Source organism: Lepidochelys olivacea (genome assembly GCF_965140295.1).
Source record: "Lepidochelys olivacea isolate rLepOli2 genome assembly, chromosome: 9".
Lineage (NCBI taxonomy): Eukaryota > Metazoa > Chordata > Testudines > Cheloniidae > Lepidochelys > Lepidochelys olivacea.
In genome coordinates this window covers 48,817,296-48,839,567 of record NC_140419.1, presented here as the reverse complement: position 1 = coordinate 48,839,567, position 22,272 = coordinate 48,817,296, and the positions used below count along the sequence as shown (strand labels likewise).

At 46.2% G+C, this 22,272-nt stretch overlaps 1 protein-coding gene across 4 annotated transcripts in view; it reads left to right on the top strand.

Annotated features, from left to right (window-relative positions):
- Window positions 1–8,711, top strand: part of PPP2R3A (protein phosphatase 2 regulatory subunit B''alpha) — a 146,221-nt gene extending 137,510 nt beyond the window's left edge. For all 4 annotated transcript variants that reach the window (XM_084639321.1, XM_084639320.1, XM_084639323.1 and 1 more), the window contains exon 14: window positions 7,660–8,711. In XM_084639321.1, coding sequence (XP_084495447.1) covers window positions 7,660–7,756 — 97 coding nt within the window. In that variant the 3' untranslated portion in view covers window positions 7,757–8,711. The remainder of the gene's footprint in view (window positions 1–7,659) is intronic.
- Window positions 8,712–22,272: the final 13,561 nt, after the last annotated feature.

The following is a 22,272-nucleotide window of genomic DNA, read 5'->3' as shown; positions in this document are numbered from 1 at the left end:
AAGTCAGCATCTTGCCCAGGTACAGATCATGCTGACAGGCCTATCATTATCTGGATCATCCCATCTACCCTTTTTAAATTATGGAACATTAGCTTTCTTCCAGTCCTCTGGAACTTCTCCAGTGTTCCAGGATGTATTGAAAAGCAATATAATAGTGCTGAGTGTGGATTGGACAGCTCTTTAAAACTCTTTATGCAAGTTATATGGACCTGCTAATTTAAAAATAGCTATCTTTAATAACCGCTGTTTAACATCCCATTGAGTTACTTTTGGACTTGGTAAGTATTTCATCATCAGTTTTTTCCCAAATATAGAACAGAAATATTTATTGAACACTTCAGTCTTTTCTACATTATCAGTGACAATTCTACCATTTTCATCTAGTAATGGACCAGTTTTGTTCCTTATATACTTGAAATACTTTTTGTCCTGAACTCTGCTCTCCATAGTGTCCTTTTGCTTCCTTTATCAATTTTCTACAATTCCTACTTTCTGATTTACATTCACCGCTATCAGCTTTTCATTTGTTGTGTGTGTAAGGTGGTTGTGAGGTGATTTTTTGTTTGTTTTATGGCTGCTTTCTCATCCCCTCAATACCAGAACAAAGGGATTGATTCCAGAGTCAAGCCAGGTCAAGTTCGTCAACTGGAGGGAAATTCTGCTTAAACTCATAGATGTCTAAGACTGAATTCTCTAGCAGAGGGGTTACTCCTAGATCCAGCCGTCTGTCTTAACAGCTCCTGCAACTGGAACTAGTACCCTTGAGGTGAAATATTGCTATCTGTAACTGAATCATCAGGACACAGACCAACTCATGTAGTCATTGGCAGGGTGAAGCACACTACCATATATCACCTACTCCATTATTTCTAGGCTCTGAAAGGTCATCCTTACTAATGTGATCTCAGCTCAAATCAATGCTGTAGATCAGGGGCAGACAAACTTCTTGGTCAGAGGGCCATATCAGGTTTCCAAAATTGTATGGAGTGCCGATTAGGGGAGGCTGTCTCCCCGCAAACAGCCAGGCATAGTCCAGCCCCCATACAACCCCCGCTTCTCGCCCTCTGATGGCTCCCCCAGGACTCCTGCCCCATCCACCATCCCCTGCTCCCTGTCCCTGACCACCCCCAGACCCCCCATGCCTGACTGGCCCCTGCTGTCCCAGCCAACCCCCCCCCCTCATTCCTGACTGCCCCATCCAACCCCCTTCTCCCTGTCCCCTGACTGCCCCCTGGGACCCCTGCCCCATCCAACCCTCCTGCCCTCTGACTGCCCTGACCCCTATTCGCACTCCCGCCCCCACCCTCAAACTCCCTTGCCCTCTATCCAACCCCCCCGCCCCCTTACCTCGGCGCTACAGCTGCGCTGCCCGGCTGCCCGGAGCATTGCACTGGCAGCGCAGTGCGCTGAGGGGGAGGGGCCTGGGGCCGACCTCCTGGGCCAGGCTGGATGTGGCCCGCGGGCCGTAGTTTACCCACCTCTGCTGTAGATAGAAGATATAGCTGCCCAACATTTGGAGAACAGAAGTGATAAAAAGTAACCTGCCCCCTTTTTCTCCTTCATGAGAATGCCTCCATGGAGCCCCACTGTAGCAGACTAGCTGGTAATGCTTCCCAAAAGCAGGATGGGTGAGGAACTGTGTTATATAAATGTTTAGAACATCAAATTGCCCAAACTCAGTTCACTCTAGAACAGTGGTTCCCAAACTAGGGGCACCACTTGTTCAGGGAAAGCCCCTGGCGGGCCGGGCCAGTTTGTTTACCTGCTGCATCTGTAGGTTTGGCCAATCGCAGCTCCCAGTGGCTTCAGTTCACCACTCCAGGGCTGTGGGAAGCGGCGGCCAGCATGTCCCGTGCTGCTCCCATTGGCTGAGGGCAGCGAACCACAGCCAGGGGGAGCTGCTATCAGCTGAACCTGTGGATGCGGCAGGTAAACAAACCAGCCTGGCCCGCCAGGGGCTTTCCCTGAACAAGCAGCATCCCTAGTTTGGGAACTACTGCTCTAGAAAGTAGTGACTAAAAGTAGGGACCTAGCTCCATGTAGTTGCCCTGCAGACCTCAAGTAAAGTCACACTCCACAGATGTCTAGTGGAGGTCATACTAGCATGCCCAGAGAATCTCAGACTGGTTATACACATGATCCCATTAACTCTGACAGGGTCTCCTCCTGAGCTTTGTTTAAGGTGTGACAAAGGAACATGTTGCTATTAACCCCAGACCCCTGAGAAAGGGCATTCCTTGGCCAGTTCCTTCTACATAGCATGACTAAGGCAGGGGTGGGCACACTTTTTGGCCTGAGGGCCACATCTGGGTATAGAAATTGTATGGCAGACCATGAATGCTCACGAAATTGGGGTTGGGGTGTGGGAGAGGGATCTCGAAGGTAGCTAGGTAGGTAGGTATCCTGGGCGCCCCATCATCTCAGGCATTGGCACCCTGACAGCAGGATTGTCTGGCTATGTAGACTCCCTCCTCAGGCCCTACGCTACCAGCACTCCCAGCTACCTTCGAGACACCACTGACTTCCTGAGGAAACTTCAATCCATCGGTGATCTTCCTGATAACACCATCCTGGCCACTATGGATGTAGAAGCCCTCTACGCCAACATTCCACACAAAGATGGACTACAAGCCGTCAAGAACACTATCCCCGATAATGTCACGGCTAACCTGGTAGCTGAACTTTGTGACTTTGTCCTTACCCATAACTACTTCACATTTGGGGACAATGTATACCTTCAGATCAGCGGCACTGCTATGGGTACCCGCATGGCCCCACAGTATGCCAACATTTTTATGGCTGATTTAGAACAACGCTTCCTCAGCTCTCGTCCCCTAAAGCCCCTACTCTACTTGCGCTATATTGATGACATTTTCATCATCTGGACCCTTGGAAAAGAAGCCCTTGAGGAATTCCACCATGATTTCAACAATTTCCATCCCACCACCAACCTCAGCCTGGTCCAGTCCACACAAGAGATCCACTTCCTGGACACTACAGTGCTAATAAACAATGGTCACATAAACACCACCCTATACCGGAAACCTACTGACCGCTATTCCTACCTGCATGCCTCCAGCTTTCACCCTGACCACACCACACGATCCATCGTCTACAGCCAAGCTCTGCGATACAACCGCATTTGCTCCAACCCCTCAGACAGAGACAAACACCTACAAGATCTCTGTCAAGCTTTCTTACAACTACAGTACCCACCTGCAGAAGTAAAGAAACAGATTGATAGAGCCAGAAGAGTTCCCAGAAGTTACCTACTACAGGACAGGCCTAACAAAGAAAATAACAGAACGCCACTAGCCATCACCTTCAGCCCCCAACTAAAACCCCTCCAACGCATTATTAAGTATCTACAACCTATCCTAAAGGATGACCCAACACTCTCACAAATCTTGGGAGACAGGCCAGTCCTTGCCTACAGACAGCCCTGCAACCTGAAGCAAATACTCACCAACAACCACATACCACACAACAGAACCACTAACCCAGGAACTTATCCTTGCAACAAAGCCCGTTGCCAATTGTGCCCACATATCTATTCAGGGGACACCATCACAGGGCCTAATAACATCAGCCACACTATCAGAGGCTCGTTCACCTGCACATCCACCAATGTGATATATGCCATCATGTGCCAGCAATGCCCCTCTGCCATGTACATTGGTCAAACTGGACAGTCTCTACGTAAAAGAATAAATGGACACAAATCAGATGTCAAGAATTATAACATTCATAAACCAGTCGGAGAACACTTCAATCTCTCTGGTCACGCAATCACAGACATGAAGGTCGCTATCTTAAAACAAAAAAACTTCAAATCCAGACTCCAGCGAGAAACTGCTGAATTGGAATTCGTTTGCAAATTGGATACTATTAATTTAGGCTTAAATAGAGACTGGGAGTGGCTAAGTCATTATGCAAGGTAGCCTGTTTCCTCTTGTTTTTCCCTACCCCCCACCAGATGTTCTGGTTTAACTTGGATTTAAACTTGAAGAGTGGTCAGTTTGGATGAGCTATTACCAGCAGGAGAGTGAGTTTTTGTGTGTATGGGGGTGGGGGGATGTGAGAAAACCTGGATTTGTGCAGGAAATAGCCCAACTTCATTGTCATGCACATTGTGTAAAGAGTTGTCACTTTGGATGGGCTATCACCAGCAGGAGAGTGAATTTGTGTGGGGGGGTGGAGGGTGAGAAAACCTGGATTTGTGCTGGAAATGGCCCACCTGATGATCACTTTAGATAAGCTATTACCAGCAGGACAGTGGGGTGGGAGGAGGTATTGTTTCATATTCTCTGTGTATATATAAAGCCTGCTGCAGTTTCCACGATATGCATCTGAGGAAGTGAGCTGTAGCTCACGAAAGCTCATGCTCTAATAAATTGGTTAGTCTCTAAGGTGCCACAAGTACTCCTTTTCTTATAGACTAGAGAGTAGATTTCTCTTTGCTGATCCTCAACCAGAGTTTGGAAGAGGTCAGATGTCTGCTTGAGGGTGTGCATTGCCTCCTCTGAAGATGAGGCGCAGTGAGATGTGTAGGCAGGGATATAGCAAGTGAGCTATAACCACTGCCACGTTGTTAGCTTGTAAGCTCTTTAGGGCAGGGACTGTCTTTGTGCTCTGTGTTTTTACAGAGCCTCGCACACTGGGGCTCCTGGTCCATGACTGGGGCTCCTAAATGCTAAATAATAATAATAACTTGAACCCCTGGAGACAGCATCTTATACAGGGATGGTTGCTGTCCAGTATGAACTTGAGGTACTTCCTGTGCTTCTGCCTGGTCAAGATGTGGCAGTGTGTATCTCACAGGGTAAGTGCTGTGAACCAGGCCCAATGGTTTAGAGTGAAAAATACATCCCTTAGGGACTCCATGCACAATTTTACACTTTTGTGATTATGTTTCATTTGTAGAGATCCAGAGCGGGGTGTGGGCCAGCCTTTTTCTTGGGGTTTAGACAGCTGCACAGGTAGTTCTGGTAAAGTCAAAACCTCCCCTTTCACCAATCTCCCTAAGAAAGATCCCTGAAAAAGGGGAGGTACAAGGGAGATTGGGTTTTGTCTTGGCCCCGAACTGCAGAGCATAGAACAGTTTGGAAATCACTATAATCCACTGGACCAAGAAGAGAACCTGCCATGCTTGGAAACGGCGGCACACACAGTTTGAGACAGCGTAGCTTCCAGTGTTGCTCTTTGAGGCTTTCCTCCAGAGATCAAAGCAGCTAAACTGGAGGAAGAACTCTGCTGAGATCTACGTTATTTCCCGGATGACCTCGACTTCCTGTCTCAATCCACATCTCACTCAGAAGATGGCTGAGGGCCAACATGAAGTGGGGCTGTTTCTAAGTAGATGATGGGCCTAGAGCAAGCAGCCTAAGCTGTTGTGTGTGCCACAATCAGCTCCTCGAATACCTCATCTGCTTGTGAATTAAAAAGGTCAGACCCCTTACAGGGGCCAGCCAGAGCCTTGGCCTGGGCTTCAGCAGAAATTCCAGAATGGCATAGCCAGCCCAGTCCACCCAGGGAAGCAGCAGAGGCGAGAGCTCTCACCTCAGCGTGCCAGATTTCAAAGAATGCCTTGAGTGAGTGTTGCTAGCCCTTCCTTAAACATTTTAGCTTCTGAAATTAACTGTGAATGATAGGACTTTCATCCAGAGCAGATAGCCCTATGGCATCAAGGTTTCTTGATTCTGCCAGGCAGATGAAGAGGAAGTGGACGCTACCTACCTTGGAACTCAGAAGGGGAGCTGGCAGAAGAGATTGAGTCCCTCCCTAGGTCCCTGATACAAAGCATCTGGCTCCTGGGGGAAAGACACAACCAAGACAGGCTCCAGTGAGCCCTCACATACTGGAAGGACAGCTCTGATCTTTTGAATTTCTCAGACAGCACAGCTTATGAGACATTTTTGGGAGGGCAGCCTAGTATGTCGCCCTCCTGATGATTATCTCCCAAAACATGCAAGGGAAGGAAAAGAGGCTAGGCTTTTGTCAGCTCGGAGAAGGGCAGGGACTGAAGTTTTCCATCCCCTTCATCCCTCTCCCAGCAAGTGCAGGGGAAACTGGGGAATCCAGAAAGGAAGGCCAAAGTACTTAGCAGGCACTTTCCCTTGTTGTGTTTTAGAAGATTTGGATGTTCCCTTTGGAGATCTTACTCTTTTTCCTATCCTTTGCAGACAATTCAGCCAAGTGTGAAATAGGACCAGTAACCCCAGTGAAGGCACACGGGGCAGGGTTGGTAGCTGTGAGAGGCTGACAGGCGCATGTGACTCCCATGGGGTTCCTGTGCTGGCTGAGTTACTAATGGAGTGATCAGCATAGGAAGTGCTGAATGCCATCCTCTTAGTTCCATGCCATCAAGCTTGACACGAAGGCACTATCTGGTGCTGCTATACACAGTGTGGAACAACACGCAGGCAGCCATGTGGTTGCTGCCAAAAGATCTCTGTTCTAAAATTTCCTCGGTGTCAGGGATTGCTTCTGTCACTGAAGAGATCCACGATCATGGGGAGAATTTACACTGCATGGCATCCTGGGCTGTTTTAAAGAGGATGCAGAAACTTCAGGCAGAACCTCCAAGGACCCAAAGGAGTCTCCTTATGGGTAGGACTAGGAAGGTCTGATGGCGCTCCCCCTGCTAACCGTGATATTGACCAGCTGGACCATAAAGCAGGTCTACCATAGTGCCTCCTTTTAGAACTAAGGGACTTTTCAGAGCCACTGAGTTCTAATACTAGGAGCTGGATGCTGAGGCTTCCAACTGTTTGAGAATGGGACATGATGGTGTGATTGGTTGAGAGAATTGTCTCAGATCTCAGCATTTTAGTGGGCCTCAAAGCATCACTTAAGCCAAGACTCTCCTGAGGCTCGGGGGAGTTTCTGAGCAAGTCAAAGCCAAGACCTCCTCCATAAGAAGGGTCCGCAGCCTGGCCAGATAGTCTTACATGGCCAGATAAATTTCCCTATATCCTGAAGGCAGGTGAACCCTATCACCATCAGCGCCAAGAGGAACACACCTGTTGAAACCAGAATGGGAGCACTGAAAAAGTAACTACATTAGAACAGAAGTGTTTTTAATTGAATAAAAATCCTAAAACTAAACTATTTCACAAAATAGAAATCTTCACACGGAGGAGGGGTTCCTCACTGCTTCAGCAGAGAGAGGAGCTGGGGACTGCTAGAGAGGGTGAGATTATCCCTAAACTTGGCTCTAGGGTGAAAAGGAGTGGAATGTCAGGCACATGTCCCCAACTATTACCACTAAAAAATAAGATTCTCTGACCACAGGCACATAACTGACAGCAGTGCTCTGTGTAGAGACACACACAGGAGAACCATAGTCACAATTTTCCTGTGCTGCAATTTAAAGGACATCACTTGATTTTAACAAGAAAAATGGGTTCATATTTAAATCTTCCCCAAACATCCCTCTGTGCTATTGCATCTTTATTTTAAAATTTTGATCTCTTGGTGGGTGGGATTGCAAAAAATCAACAGTATCAACTGTAAAAGTTTAAGTAATAGAACTGCAGATAGCAATTAAAATGCAGCATAAAAGTTCAGATACTTTTGTATCTGAAAACATTAGATTTTTACAACCAAAGTAAACATGTAGAAACATTTTTTGACAGTATCATTGTTCTCTCATTGCAGATCATTTGAAGAGGACTATGAAACAGACGAACTTTTAACTCCCCCTGAAACTGGAGACAAGTTGGACAAACTGGTTATCTCAGACCTTTCATCATAGAAAAATGGAAGACATGTAACTAGTATCTGTCAATATTTAAGTGGCGAGTGTTCGGTTCTTACACACTTAGGGATTTTTTTAAAAGTCCTTCCTTGAAGCAAAGTGCTTTATTTTATACACTGTAATTCAAGATCCTTTTTTTCTTCATATGTGTAACTGCAAGAAGGTGATTTCTATAAAAAGGCTTTTTGCAAATTGTTATTGTGCATGGTCATTAAATATGGTGACTGCACTTTGTTTCCTTCTTGCCTTGCCATACAAATTCTGTGAAGTCTCCATGTGCAATAATGCTCCAACATCTAATGCTTAAACGTAATAAAACTGCATGCAACTTGCACAGTAGTCATTACCAAATTAATTCAAGGCAGTCATTTCTGTGTTAGTTATTCTGTACCCCTTAACTTTACCAAGCTGACAAATTAACTCAGTTGAAACGAACATCTAAAGAGTTCCATCAAGCCTCATCTACTAAGTTCTCTCTTTTTTAAAGCGTCCAAATGTCCTGTTCATTCTGGAAACAGAAAATATCCCCAAACACAACACACAAATTAAGGTGCCCTCTTTGTTAAGCATATTTTACTCACTGTACAGGGCAATGTCCTCAGACCAAAAAAACCCACATTAAGACAGAATTCAGGTTTAGCACCTACCTTTGCACTTTCTCTCATGGATAGGAGGAACTCCCTGCAAAAACCGACAATGCTACCTTACTGTCCTCCTTGAAACTCTTCTCTGCTGTGATGCCTACAAAAAACTCAACAATGATTAGGGAGTGATGTGCTATGGAGTGCTGCTTCTCATGCTGACATTAATTATCTCCATTTCCTAATGCTCCCCCCATCTGTTTTATTCAAGTGTTATCTATAATCTTAGACTTATATTGTAAACTACAGACATATGGCAAAATCTGTCACTGCCCTTCAAGTGTCTAGCTCAATGAGGCCCAGGCCTTCAGGTACTACTGTAATGCCTATAATTAATAAATAAATAATAATAAGATTGAGTGTACATGAGTAATTTAGGTTAAAACATTGCAGAGCTGTTCTAATGATCCCCAGAGCATGCATTACAACCTGAAGAAATTCAGAGTTAAGGGTAACCTCAAAATATCCAAACATGTTAAGGTATGGAAATGTACAGTAAAGGTACCTAAACAACCTTAACTCTGCCCTCTAGCGATACTGTGCAACAATCATGAATTTATTAGTAACGTATCTTCTCATGGGACTGAGGCCACATCTCCCCTTACCAAAGATTACCATCATCTTCATTCATCGGCTCCTCTCTACCTCCTGATAGCATAGGGACACCATATTTCCTACGGACAATTTGCCTTCATTCCTACTGGGACAAACAGAAGACAGTAGCTATCTCTGCTAAGGACAGCCTGTGGCCTCAGTCCCATTGGGAGCAATGGGAAATGGTGGCCATTTGAGAAGAGGGAAACTTCTTGAGAGCTGTGCTTAACTTGTAATGAAAGAGATGCCAGGGCTCAAGCAGTTACGAGCTGGGGCTCAAGCAATTTTTTTTATTTTCAAAACTGACATGGGAAGCCCAGAGGTGACAGGGCCATGAACTGCCGGGCTTAGCCCTGGCACAAATTAAGCACTGCTTGACAGTCTTTCCAGGTAAGAAGATTTGATACACCAATCACTGCTGAAGAAAAAAATCTCAGTTATGCAGAATTATGGTTTAAAAAAAAAAAACAACTTAGCCTTAATCCTGAATAGTTATTTTCAAAAATTGCCTCTTTTACCAGATCTATTCAACAGGGCAAAAGGAGGGAGAGGGAAATGAGGCTGCATGTACACAGAGGAATGTTGGGAGGTAAGGAAGAAGGAAAATCTGCGCAAAAGGGATAGGGCAGGATGGAACACTAGGTGTGGGTAGGGGGAGCATGTGAAGCACAGATGGGAGGGGAATCCTGGGGTGTACACTCTGGCTGCTTTGTGCTGCTGAGATGATACAAAGCTGCTGTCAGCTAATGCCAGAATGCCCTGGGTGCTTTGAACTGGCCCACAGCAGCATGAAGCAGCCACAGTGTTCCAGTGAAGCCCTGGTAAGTTCAAATTTTAGAAAAGATTGATACTGCATATCTTCAAATCACTCGGAACTATTTGATGATAATTAAGGCTACGTTTTAGTCATGGGTATTTTTAATAAAAGTCATGGACAGGTCACAGGCAGTAAACAAAAATTCACAGCCCATGACCTGTCCGTGACTTTTACTATATACCCCTGACTAAATCTTGCAGGGGGGAGGACTGTCCAGGGGCACTGTGGGCACTGGGGAAGGGCAGCCCAGGTGCTGGAGGGGGTGCAGGTGGCAGCGCATGGCCCAGGTACCCTGCTGGGGGGGGGGGAGGTTGACAGGGCTGGCAGTCTCCCTCCCTGGCTCTGCATGTCCCCCTCTCCAGCTGCAGCAAAGTTTGGGTGTGGGAGGGGGCAGGGGGTTGGAGCATAGGACAGGCTCTGGTCAATGCTTCCCTGGGGGTCTCCCTGAAATCAGCGACATCCCCTTCACTCAGCTCCTAGTGGGAAGCAAGGCCAGGCAGCTCTGAGTGCTGCTCCGCCCAGAGTGGTGGCTTCGCAGCTCCCATTGGCCGAGAACTCCAGTCAATGGGATCTGCGGGGGCAGTGCCTGCAGGCAGAGGCAGCACACAGAGCTGCCTGGCCACGCCTCTGCCTAGGAGCTGAGCAAGGGGGTAGGTTGCTGCTTTTGGGGAGCCCCCTAGATAAGCACTGCTCAAAGCCCACCTCCATCTTGTGCCCCGCCCCCTCCCACACCCAAACTCTGCTGCTGGTGGGGTGAGAGGGGTTGGCCCGAGACTACCCTAGCAGCGGCTGTTGTGACTGGCGTAGGGGCTGCCCCTGAGCCAGGCACACTGGCCACTGCAAAAGTCAGGCAGGTCACAGAATCCGTGACTTCCATGGCACACTCACAGCCTTAAAGATAATAAATGGAACCATTCTCTTTCTGTTCCTTTTTTTACCATTTATGTAAGACTTTTTTTAAGGGAATTCCCAGACAAACAAATGCATTAAATGGAGTTCAGGTTAAGTACATACTCTGCTAATTTAAAGTAAAAGCCTGTAAAGGGATGTTATAATTAGCCCAAAAATAAATGTTGTAACCTTGAAATTTGGAGAAAATTTGAATTTAAAAATAAATCCAACCTTATTAAGGAATGGGCCTACACAGTAAAGGCACCCAAACAGTCTTAACTCTGCCCTGTAACACGAGGGGGGAAATATTTTTAAAAATCTAGTGTCAATCAATAATTGACTTAAAAATCAATAATTTGGGATCACAGACACTAACAAAAGGAGATGGCTGAAGGAGAAACTTTCAGCTGTGAAGAAAAATAGAAAAAATGTATGGTTAATCCTGAATATCTGTTTTCAAAAACAGCCCTTTGCACAAGAGCTACACAGAATTTACCTCTCTCCCAATTTCTGCGCAGATAATTCCTGTGCGGAGATTATCAGGGACAAAAGACAGATCTGGCACAGGGTGCTAAATTTCTTAATTAAAAAGGGGTCTTTCAACTCATACTAATAAATGGCTTAGTTGTCAGTTCTCTGAAAATTCATTTGATGCCACAAAAGTAAATCCTGTAATTCTGGGGGAGGCTATACACATTGCAGTTGTAACCCTTCTGCCAGTCAGAGTTGGCAATAACAAGGGCCACGTTCAGTATCTAGGGGTTCCTTTTCAACAATATGACACAAAACCAACTCGAGCCACCATTCAGTGATCTGGGACAATTACACACCACGCCCTGGGCACCTCTAAGAGGCAATACGTCCCCTCTCACAAGCACAGAGTCTGAACATAGCAAAAAAAAATGAATAAAAGGAGGGAAATAACACAGGATTAATTTGGGGGCAACACCACAAACAGGGTTTATAAAAATAAACCATAAGCAAAAGACCCACCACCAAGTAAGTTGGGTAGTGGCTTCTTCCTATTAGGTTCTTAAGTCCAGCAACCCACAAGTCCCTTTAATGTGCCCATCCCTCCTCTGCACCCTACTCACAGTTGCTGTCCTTGGACAGTGCAGACCGGCGTTCAGAGGTGTATCTGCAGAATTCACCTCCCACCCTGGATGGGGCAAGGCGGCACCTTACTCGCTCCGTTGCTCAGGCACTCACTTGCCACCCCTCTCTGTGGCGCTCTGCTCTGGCTCTCTCCCCCAGCCACCCTGCTGGCCACTTGCCAAGATGTCTTCAGGACCCTCCACTTAACACAGCTCTCAGTGATTTCAGCCGTTAGTGGGGAAGCCTCACCTGCAAGGTGGCAGCCTAACGCAACACGGACAAAGATTTTGTGGCTGAGGAAGAAGAGGAGGAGGAGAATGCACAGCAGACAAGTGTAGAAGCTGTTCGCCCCAGCAGCCAGGACCTTTTCCTCACCTTGGAGCCAATACTTTGCCAGGGCCTATTATTCCTGGACCCTGATGGCGAAGAAGGCATCTCTGGTGAGTGCACATTGGTAACAGCACTTCAGGGGTTAAAAGCAATTGTGTTTAATGTTTGATTTGCCCTGAACGATTGGGCTGCATTTGCAGCCAGTACAGCTTTAATGGAAAAGTCTGTTTATGCATCTGGGGATGGAGCAGGACTCCTCCAGGGACATCTCCATGAAGCTCTCCTGGAGGTACTTTGAAAGCCTTTGCAGAAGGTTTCTGGGGAGGGCTGTCTTATTTCGTCCTCCACTGTAGGACACTTTACCACACCAAGCCAGTAGCAAGTGGTCTGGAATTGAAAATTGCAGCACAAAGCACGGCAGCGAATGGTCCTGGGTTTTGGTCACATTCATGCAACATTTGGTCTTTATCTTTCTGTGTCAGCTTCAGGAGAGTGATATCATTCATGGTCACCTGGCTGAAATAGGGGAAGTTTTGTAAAGGAACTGTAATCCCCTCTGGTTGGTGATCCCCGACACATTAGACCCCAGAAATGCTGGGCTGTTTGCACTTGGCTAAAAGGGATCATCCTGGAGAATAGCCACGCTGGGGGCAGGGGTGTGCGGCACATCACCCCAAAGCCGCAGCCGCCCTTTTAAATGGCAACCGCAGCCCCTCTTTTTAAACGCAGCCCTTCCTTTTAAATGGCAAACACAATCAGCATTGGTTGGTATGGGAAAGGAGGGCGCAGCAGTTTGAAACCATTCCCACATGTTATGAACACGGAAGAAGCCAACCCCACGTACCCTTTTGCTTACCATGGCTGCCTACAAACCGAATTCTGTTGCCCAGCTATGTGTGATGTGTCACCATACTGGCAGGCGCTCAATATAAAAGACAAAATGCAACCTTGTACCTAAAACACGTGCTGTCTGCTGTGAATTGTTTGATTCACTGTGAAAAGTCTCCCTTTTGTTCTCAGAAATGTATCTTCTGTAAAGTGAACTCTTCCTTTTTTTCCTCTGCAGCTGCAAATGTTTCTATGCTCCCCACATCAACTCCGTCCCTGAGGTTACCACAGATTAGAAGGCGAAAAAAACACACTCCCGCTGATATGTTTTCAGAGCTCATGCAGTCCTTCTGCACTGATAGGGCACAGCTGAATGCATGGAGGCATTTGGTGGCAGAGGCCAGGAAAGCATATAGTGACCGTGATCATAACATGCAGGAGGAGATGCTGAGGCTAATGGGGGAGCAAATGGACATGATGAGGCGTCTGGTGGAGCTACAGGAAAGGCAACTAGACTACAGACTCCTGCTGCAGCCACTGTTGAACCGCCTGCCCTCCTCGCCAGGTTCCACATCCTCCTCACCCAGACGCCCAAGAATGCAGGGTGGGGAGGCTCCGGGCACCCTGCCACTCAACTCCAGGGGATGGCCCAAGCAACAAAAGGCTGTCATTCAAACAGCTTTGATTTGTAGTGTGGCTACAATAAGCAAAGTGGCCTTGTCCTTCCCTCCTCCCCCACCCCACTCTGTTATCAAACACTTTTTACACCCAGGCCTTCTCCTTTTACTAGTCAGTGTTGCCAGTGATCTCAAGGTTTTTTTTAATAAATAAACAGTGAATGGCTTCAGAACAATAGGGATTTTATTTCCTGTGCCAGCTGTGGTCAAAGGTGGGAGGGAGACTGACTTACAAGGAAGTACATTCACCAAAGGGGGCAGCTTTGCATCAAGGACAAACACACACAACTGTCACACTGTAGCCTGGTCAGTCATGAAACTGTTTTTCAAAGCCTCTCTGATGCTTTCTGAACAGCCCGGAGTTCTGAAAGATGCGAGCATCATGCACCTTTCCCGACCATCCCACGTCAATATCGGTGAAACGGCCCTTGTGATCCACCAGTGCTTGCAACACCACTGACAAGTACCCTTTGCGGTTTATGTACTCTTTCGCAAGGTAGTCTGGTGCCAAGATAGAGATAGATAGATTCCGTCTATCGCCCCACCGTAGTTAGGGAACCCCATTGCAGCAAAGCCATCCACTATGCCCTGCACATTTCCCAGAACCACTACCCTTCTTAGCTGAAGGGTATTGATTGCCCTTGCTACTGGATCACAGCAGCCCCCATGGTAGATTTGCCCACTCCAAATTGATTCCCGACTGACCAGTAGCAGTCAGGCATCGCAAGCTTCCACAGGGCTATCGCCATGCTTCTCAACTGTCAAGGCAGGTCTCAACTTGTTATTCCTGTGCTTCAGGGCAGGGGAAAGCAACTCACAAAGTTCCATGAAAGTGGCCTTACACATGCGAAAGTTTTGCAGCAACTGGGAATCATCCCTTACCTGCAACACTATGCGGTCCCACCAGTCTGTGCTTGTTTGCTGGGCCCAGAATTGGTGTTCCACTGTATCAACATGCCTCAATGATATCTCAATTGCTACATCCCATGCTTTCAGGAATGTCTGTCCAAGTCCTCCTCACAATCTTCCTCATGCTGGTGGCTCCTAGCTAGGCTCTGCACATACTACAGGATAATGTGTGAGGTGTTTGCAATGCTCACAAAAGCAGTGTACAGCTGAGCGGGCCCCATGCTTGCTGTGCTATGACGTCTGCATGGATAACCCAGGAAAAAAGGCATGAAATGATTGTTTGCCCTTGCTTCCAAGGAGGGAGGGAGGAGGGGAGACTAATTATATGTACCCAAAACCACCCGTGACAATGTTTTTGCCCCATCACGCATTGGGAGCTTAACCCAGAATTCCAATGGACAGCAGGGACTATGGGATAGCTACCAACAGTGCACCACTCTGTGAGTCGATGCTAGCCACGGTTTTGAGGATGCACTCCACCAACCTAATGCACTTAGTGGGGACATGCATGATTGACTGTATAAAATCAGTTGCTAAAGATAGACTTCTATAAAATCAACCTAATTTCGTAGTGTAGAATGCCCTTAGACCTGGGTATTAGTGATTGCAGCTCCATGGTATGTAATAAGACTCTCAGTTGAATCTAAATTAGCTCTATTACACAGTGGAGAGAGGAAGTCTCAAATGGTGTCTGGGGCCCTTATCATAGAATATCAGGGTTGGAAGGGACCCCAGAAGGTCATCTAGTCCAACCCCCTGAAGGTAAAGCCCACACCACCAGTACCTGTCCCCATCCTCTCTCAACTCACTGGGCTTTGGAACCCAGGTCCCCTGCCTCGCAAGTACTGTTTAGTTGAGGGTGAGTCCCTCAATCAGGAAATGCCAAGTACAGTTCTGCTATCCTGGATGCACACTACAAGGATCACAACCCTTTATTACTCCTCCCCTATAACAAGGAGACTGGGAATCCAACACCAGCCAAGGTGGCCATTTGGGCAAGCAATCCCTTCATGCTGAGCACTTAGGCAGGGTGGGTGTGCCCATGCAAGTGAGATCAGCTCCTGTAGTCCTCTTCAACAGCTCATCACTAGATGTCAAACTCTGCTTACACACTTTTTACACACACAAAATTGAATCCTTGCTTTAAATACAAAATTCCACTCAGCCTTCACTATGGAGTCATGACTCTCACCTCTATAATAAATAGTGATATACTGACATGCACTGTCTGAGCTGTTCACAAATTTATCTTGCCACTGCTATTAAGATTTTGTACCTTGAGTGAGAGAGGCTTGTAATGCACAGTACTATTGATTCTCAAATTATTACATGGGTAGGGAAAACATCCGTGGACAGTATACAGATAAACATGGATCTTAATTTCTATTTCTGGTAGATTTCAGCTAAAGAAACAGTAGCGATTATTTTTTCTTCAAGTCTCATGATCACACCTAATTATAGTAATATTTGGCTTTTCTGTAGTGTTTTTTGCATTTACACCCCTTCACAAGCAGCAGCTAATCCTCAGAACCTCTCTAAGCAGTTGTCTCCACTTTACAGAAGGGGAAACAGCAGCAGACAGGTTAAATAACTTGGTCAAGGCCCTCAATGAAATTAATGTAACTCTTCTGCCAGGTGGAGTCAGCAGCAACCAGGGCCGGGTTCAATATTAAGAGGTTCCCTTTCAACAATACAACATAGAACTGGCTCAAGCCCCCACCTAGTAACCTGGGAAAATTACACACTATCTGTGAAAAGAAAAGGAGTACTTGTGGCACCTTAGAGACTAACCAATTTATTAGAGCATAAGCTTTCGTGAGCTACAGCTCACTTCATCAGATGCATATCGTGGAAACTGCAGCAGACTTTATATATACACAGAGAATATGAAACAATACCTCCTCCCACCCCACTGTCCTGCTGGTAATAGCTTATCTAAAGTGATCATCAGGTTGGGCCATTTCCAGCACAAATCCAGGTTTTCTCACCCTCCACCCCCCCACACAAATTCACTCTCCTGCTGGTGATAGCCCACTATCTGTGGGCGCCTGTAAGAGGCAATACTTCCCCTCTCGCAAGCACAGAGTCTGAGTGTAGAAAAGAAACTTAATGAAAGGAGGGATGTCACCTGGTATTAATTCGGGAAAATGCCGCTAGCAGGATTCATAAACATAAAACCATGAGCAAAACACCCACCCCAGAGTATGCTGGGCAGTGTCTTTCTCCTCAGGTTCTTGAGTTCTACAACCAAAAGTTCCTTTACTGTGTCCCTCTCTGCTCCCACACCACATTCCACTCACAGTGCTTGTCCTTGGTCAGTGAAGACCCAGAATTCAGAGGTGCATCTGTGTGAGTTCACCTCCCACTGTGGGGGGGGGGGGGAGGGTGGAGAGGGAGGGAGAGAGAGAGAAAGCACCTTGCTTAATCCACCATGTAAGCACTTGCTCTGGGATGTTGCCACCTCACCAGCCATCCATTGCTCCACTGGCCGCTCTGCCAGCCGCCCACCAGCTGCCCCACCTGCCGTCCGGCCCATTGGCCACCATTCCACTCCGCTGGCTTCCTGCCAGCCACTCTGCTGCATTCTGTCACCTTCTGCTTCTCTACTGTAACCTCTGCAGGTCGGTCTCTTGAGGTTAAAATTTGGGTCCGTCTCCATCCACAATCCACAAAAATGGGCTGTGGATATCCATGGATTTTCAGAGCTCTACTTTCCAAGCAATTAGCCAATTTCACCCTGTTCCCTGACTGAAAACAAGTAGGGAACCAGAAATAAGCACTAATTTCATGAATGGCTCCCCTGCAAACCTACAAATGACACGTGCATGCAAGTTACCAGCCCTGAATTCACTTCCTCTGGCCATTTCAATCTATCACACATTTTTCCGTTTACTTTTGGTTTCTAAAGTTTCCTGCTCCTTTGCTCTGTTACCTTCCACAGGGCCGAAGCAATGAATGCTGAACACACAGAAATTACAGCACTGTATGAATAAACTGAAAGCTAGCATGGCCACCAAGAGTACCATTGCGAGCAGCAGTTGGCCAGTTAGTTTCACTGTCACCACCAACACATATTATTGTTTTTGGGGTTTGCTTTCACACATGCTGAGGTGCCACTCAGCTCTTAGTTGGGGAACTTCATTGCTGAAGCAGGCTGTCCAGAAATGCTGTCCCACAACAAGTGATTTCTGGTCTAGTGATCACTTAACAAAACAAAATACTCCTAATGGAGCCTTAATTAGCTCTATCTTTGAACAGTGGGGAGGGGCAGGTTAAACCTTGCTTAGGACTCTTAGGTAGAGCCCCACCTCCCGGCAGGGACACCTGTCCCCACCCCCTCTTATCCTTCACAGGGATGTGGCATCCGAGGGTGACTCCCTCCATCAGGACCAGCTAAGCACAGTTCAGCTGCCCTTTACTCAGACAGTAAGGATAACATTTCATTACCCCTGCATTCAGCATTAAAGTGATTTGTAACCCAACACCAGCCAAAGTTGATCACTTTGGCAACACAGCTCTGTCTGCTGGATACCTAGGCAGCGTGGGTGTGTTCAGGTAAATACAGTGTGGTCCTGAAGCCTTTTCCCTCCTCAACTACCTGTCGGGGAGAACTCATTCAGACCCTGCTTACATCAGTATCAGGACCTAGATTAGATCCCAGTTCCCAGCCCTGTGTTTACAACCATTAGACTCAATGTCTCTTTAGTGATGGGAAGACATGCACTAGTTCATTTTCAGCTTACTGCTTCTGTCATGTTTTCCCCTTCCTCTGGTTGAAGGGGAAGACACATTTTAAATTGAAATAATGTTTTAAAACACTAATGAAACAAAACAATGGGCTGTTGTTAACATTTATCAAGAGCCAACAGGGAAGCTGGTATAGAACTTTTTCATCAGTCAAGCAACAGTCTTTCCTAGAAAATGCACAGTAGCTAGCGGCTGAACTTTCATCTGCTTCACTTAATATTTCATTTAATGTGAAATATTGCTACATGAAAACCTAGTTCCGAAGATGCGGAATTCCTTCAACAGCTGCTTTGGGCTTTCCCAACAACACATAGATAGCAGTGTTTGGAGTTTCTCTCTCCAATTTACTGAGGCAAGAAAAAAATTACAAAGCTTACTTGACTTGCAACATTGAGGCTCAAACAACAGAAAAAAATCTAATATCCCCTCTAAAATAGCCTGCCTTTCACAGAAGGTAAAGTGAAGAAGGATCAACATTTGAAGTATTACTAGTGCACTTGTGTCATAAATATAAAGTGAAGGGTAAACCCCTTTAAAATCCCTCCTGGCCAGAGGAAAAATCCTCTCACCTGTAAAGGGTTAAGAAGCTAAAGGTAACCTCGCTGGCACCTGACCAAAATGACCAATGAGGAGACAAGATACTTTCAAAAGCTGGGAGGAGGGAGAGAAACAAAGGGTCTGTGTCTGTCTGTATGCTGCTTTTGCTGGGGACAGAACAGGAATGGAGTCTTAACACTTTTAGAAAGTAATCTAGCTAGGTATGTGTCAGATTATGATTTCTTTAAATGGCTGAGAAAAGAACTGTGCTGAATAGAATGACTATCCCTGTCTGTGTGTCTTTTTTGTAACTTAAGGTTTTGCCTAGAGGGATTCTCTATGTTTTGAATCTAATTATCCTGTAAGGTATCTACCATCCTGATTTTACAGAGGTGATTCCTTTACTTCTATTAAAAGTCTTCTTGTAAGAAAACTGAATGCTTTTTCATTGTTCTAAGATCCAAGGGTTTGGGTCTGTGGTCACCTATGCAAATTGGTGAGGATTTTTACCAAACCTTCCCCAGGAAGTGGGGTGCAAAGGTTGGGAGGATTTTGGGGGGAAAGACGTGTCCAAACTACGTTTCCCAGTAAACCCAGTTAAAGTTTGGTGGTGGCAGTGGAAATTCCAAGGGCAAAGGGTAAAATTAATTTGTACCTTGGGGAAGTTTTAACCTCAGCTGGTAAAAGTAAGCTTAGTAGGTTTTCATGCAGATCTCCACATCTGTACCCTAGAGTTCAGAGTGGGGAAGGAACCTTGACAACTTGTGAAAACATGTTCACAAGTATGGGAGTTTAACAAAGCTGAAATCAGACAACCCTCAGTAAGCAGCCACCTTTCCCAAGCTGTTCTGAAAGCACAGTCCATATGCCATGTAGAGTCCACAATTCTTGGGGGATTGACTTAGCCTAGCACAGAAGAGCCTTGATCCCTAAATGGGGGTCCCTTGGTTGCTACCATAATGCAGATAACCAATGGAGCAAGTACAAATTTCACCTCCAACCTTCCTGGGTGTGGCTTTTCCCAGGGTTCCTTTGTGAGCTCAGAGAGCCATTCCCACCGCCCTTATGAGCAGGTGGGACATCATCACATGCCTCAAGAAGGCAGCAAGCATTTCCCAGCAAACTCAAAACTTGCAAAAAGGGTGAGGGGACTTTCAGGTGCACATTGGGGAAGTATGTACCAGCCTGGCAGAGAACCATGTCCAGGACATGCTGTTTGTTGCCTTCTCTCTGTGCAACCCTTTCAGCTCCCCAGGACCCACATGGCATTTCCAGAATCTCCTTTTTTGAAGCCATGCACCTGCCTGATTCTCCTAGGTGCCCTCAGGAGAAACCCAGTTTCACTGCACAAAAATGGGTCTGGTCAATGAGTCAGCCCAATTTCCCACTCACAGGGGAGCTATCATGCAGAAGTCCTCTCTGCAAAGGCACTCAAATCCCACCAAGTTTCCTGCAGCCATAGCTAGGCACATCCCAAATCCACTAGGCTGGCCACTATTTCCCCTTCTATTTGTATAAGCATAGTAACCACCTCCTGCCTCCAAGAAGAACCCCAGAACCCCATGATGCTGGCAACACATCTGCCACGTTTGAGACTCGGGGCCCTGGCAGGGTTTCTCCGCCCGCTTCTTCCGCAGCGGCGGCAGAGCGCTCCGGAGGCGAGAGACCCGTAGCTTGTGGCTGATGAAACGCCCTTTTCTGCCAGTTGCTGTCAGGCTCTGCTTGCGCACGAGCGACTAACGGGCTTCATTCGGCGGGAGGGATAGCTCAGTGGTTTGAGCATTGGCCTGCTAAACCCAGCTTTGTGAGTTCAATCCTTGAGGGGGCCATTTAGGGATCTGCAGCAAAAATTGGGGATTGGTCCTGCTTTGAGCAGGGGGTCGGACTAGATGACCTCCTGAGATCCCTTCCAACCCTGATATTCTATGATTCTATGATTATCAGAAACATGAAAGGAACAGAGTAGCCATGCATGACCCAACAGACCCAACAGAACAGGACACTGGTGAGACTGAGAGGCAAGATTTTTTACTTCATGCTAAGTGGCACACAGTAGAGCCCTGCAGCAGGACCAGGATCCCACAGGTCCTGCAGGACCTCCTGCAGTTATAGCAGGAGCGGGATTAAAAATAATCCCATGCAGGGCTCTAGCACACAGGATCTGGTCCAAGAGGTGAATACAGCTGAACTGCTCAGTAATAGCGACCATAAAGTAATTACATTTCACATCTTCGTAAGGGGGAAAACACCAAACAAAACTCCACCACTGTAGCATTTAACTGCACAGAACTGAGGAGGTGAGTTAAATGGAAATTAAAAGGAACAGTCACAAGGGTGAAAAGCCTGTAAACTTCATGAAAACTATTAAAAATCACCATAAAAGAGGTTCAAACTATATGTATGCCACCAAAAAAAAAAAAAAGTAAGAGGACCAAAAAATTGCCACCGTGACTAAACAGCAAAGTAAAAGAGGTGGCTAGAGACAAAGAGGCATCCTTTAAAAATTGGAAGTCAAATCCTACTGAGGAAAATAGAAACGAGCATAAACTCTGGCAAATAAAGCATAATTAGGCAGGCCAAAAAAGAATTCAAAGAGCACCTAGCAAAAAACACGAAAACTAATAGCAAAAATTGTTTTAAGCACATCAGACGCAGGAAGCCTGCTAAATAATCAGTGGGGCCACAGCTTCACTATGTGTTTGGTAAAGAAATACTCTCTTACGTTTGTTTTAAACATGATGCCTATTAAATTTCATTGGGTGACCCCTGGTTCTGTGTGTTATGTGAAGAGGTAAATAACACTTTTTCGCTTTCTCTACACTATTCATGATTTTATAAACCTATAACATATCCTGCATTCATCATCTCTTTTCTAAATGGAACAGTCCTTGTCTTCTTGATCTCTCCTCATATGGAAGCTATTCCATGCCCCTAATAATTTTTGTTGGCCGTCTCTACTTTTTCAAATTCTAATGTATCTTTTTTGAGATGGGCAACCAGAACTGCCTGCAATATTCAAAGTGTGGGTATATCATGGATTTATATAGTGGCATCATCGTATTTTCTGTCCTATTATCTATCCCTTTTCTAATGGTTTCTAACATAGTTAGCTTTTTGGACTGCTGCTCCACATAGAGCAGATGTATTCAGAGAACTCTCCACAATGACCATTTATTCCTACTCTTTGTTTCCTAGCTTTTACCAGTTACTGATGCATGAGAGGACCTTCACTCTTATTCCATGACTGCTTACTTAGCTTAAGAGCCTTTGGTTGAGGAACCTAGTCAAAGGCTTTCGGAAAGTCCAAATATGCTATATTCACTGGATCACTCTTGATGACATATTTGTTGACCCCTTCAATTAATTCTAGTAGATTGGTGAGGCATGATTTCCTTTTACAAAAGCCATGCTGACTCTTTCCCCAACAAATCATATTAATCTATGTGT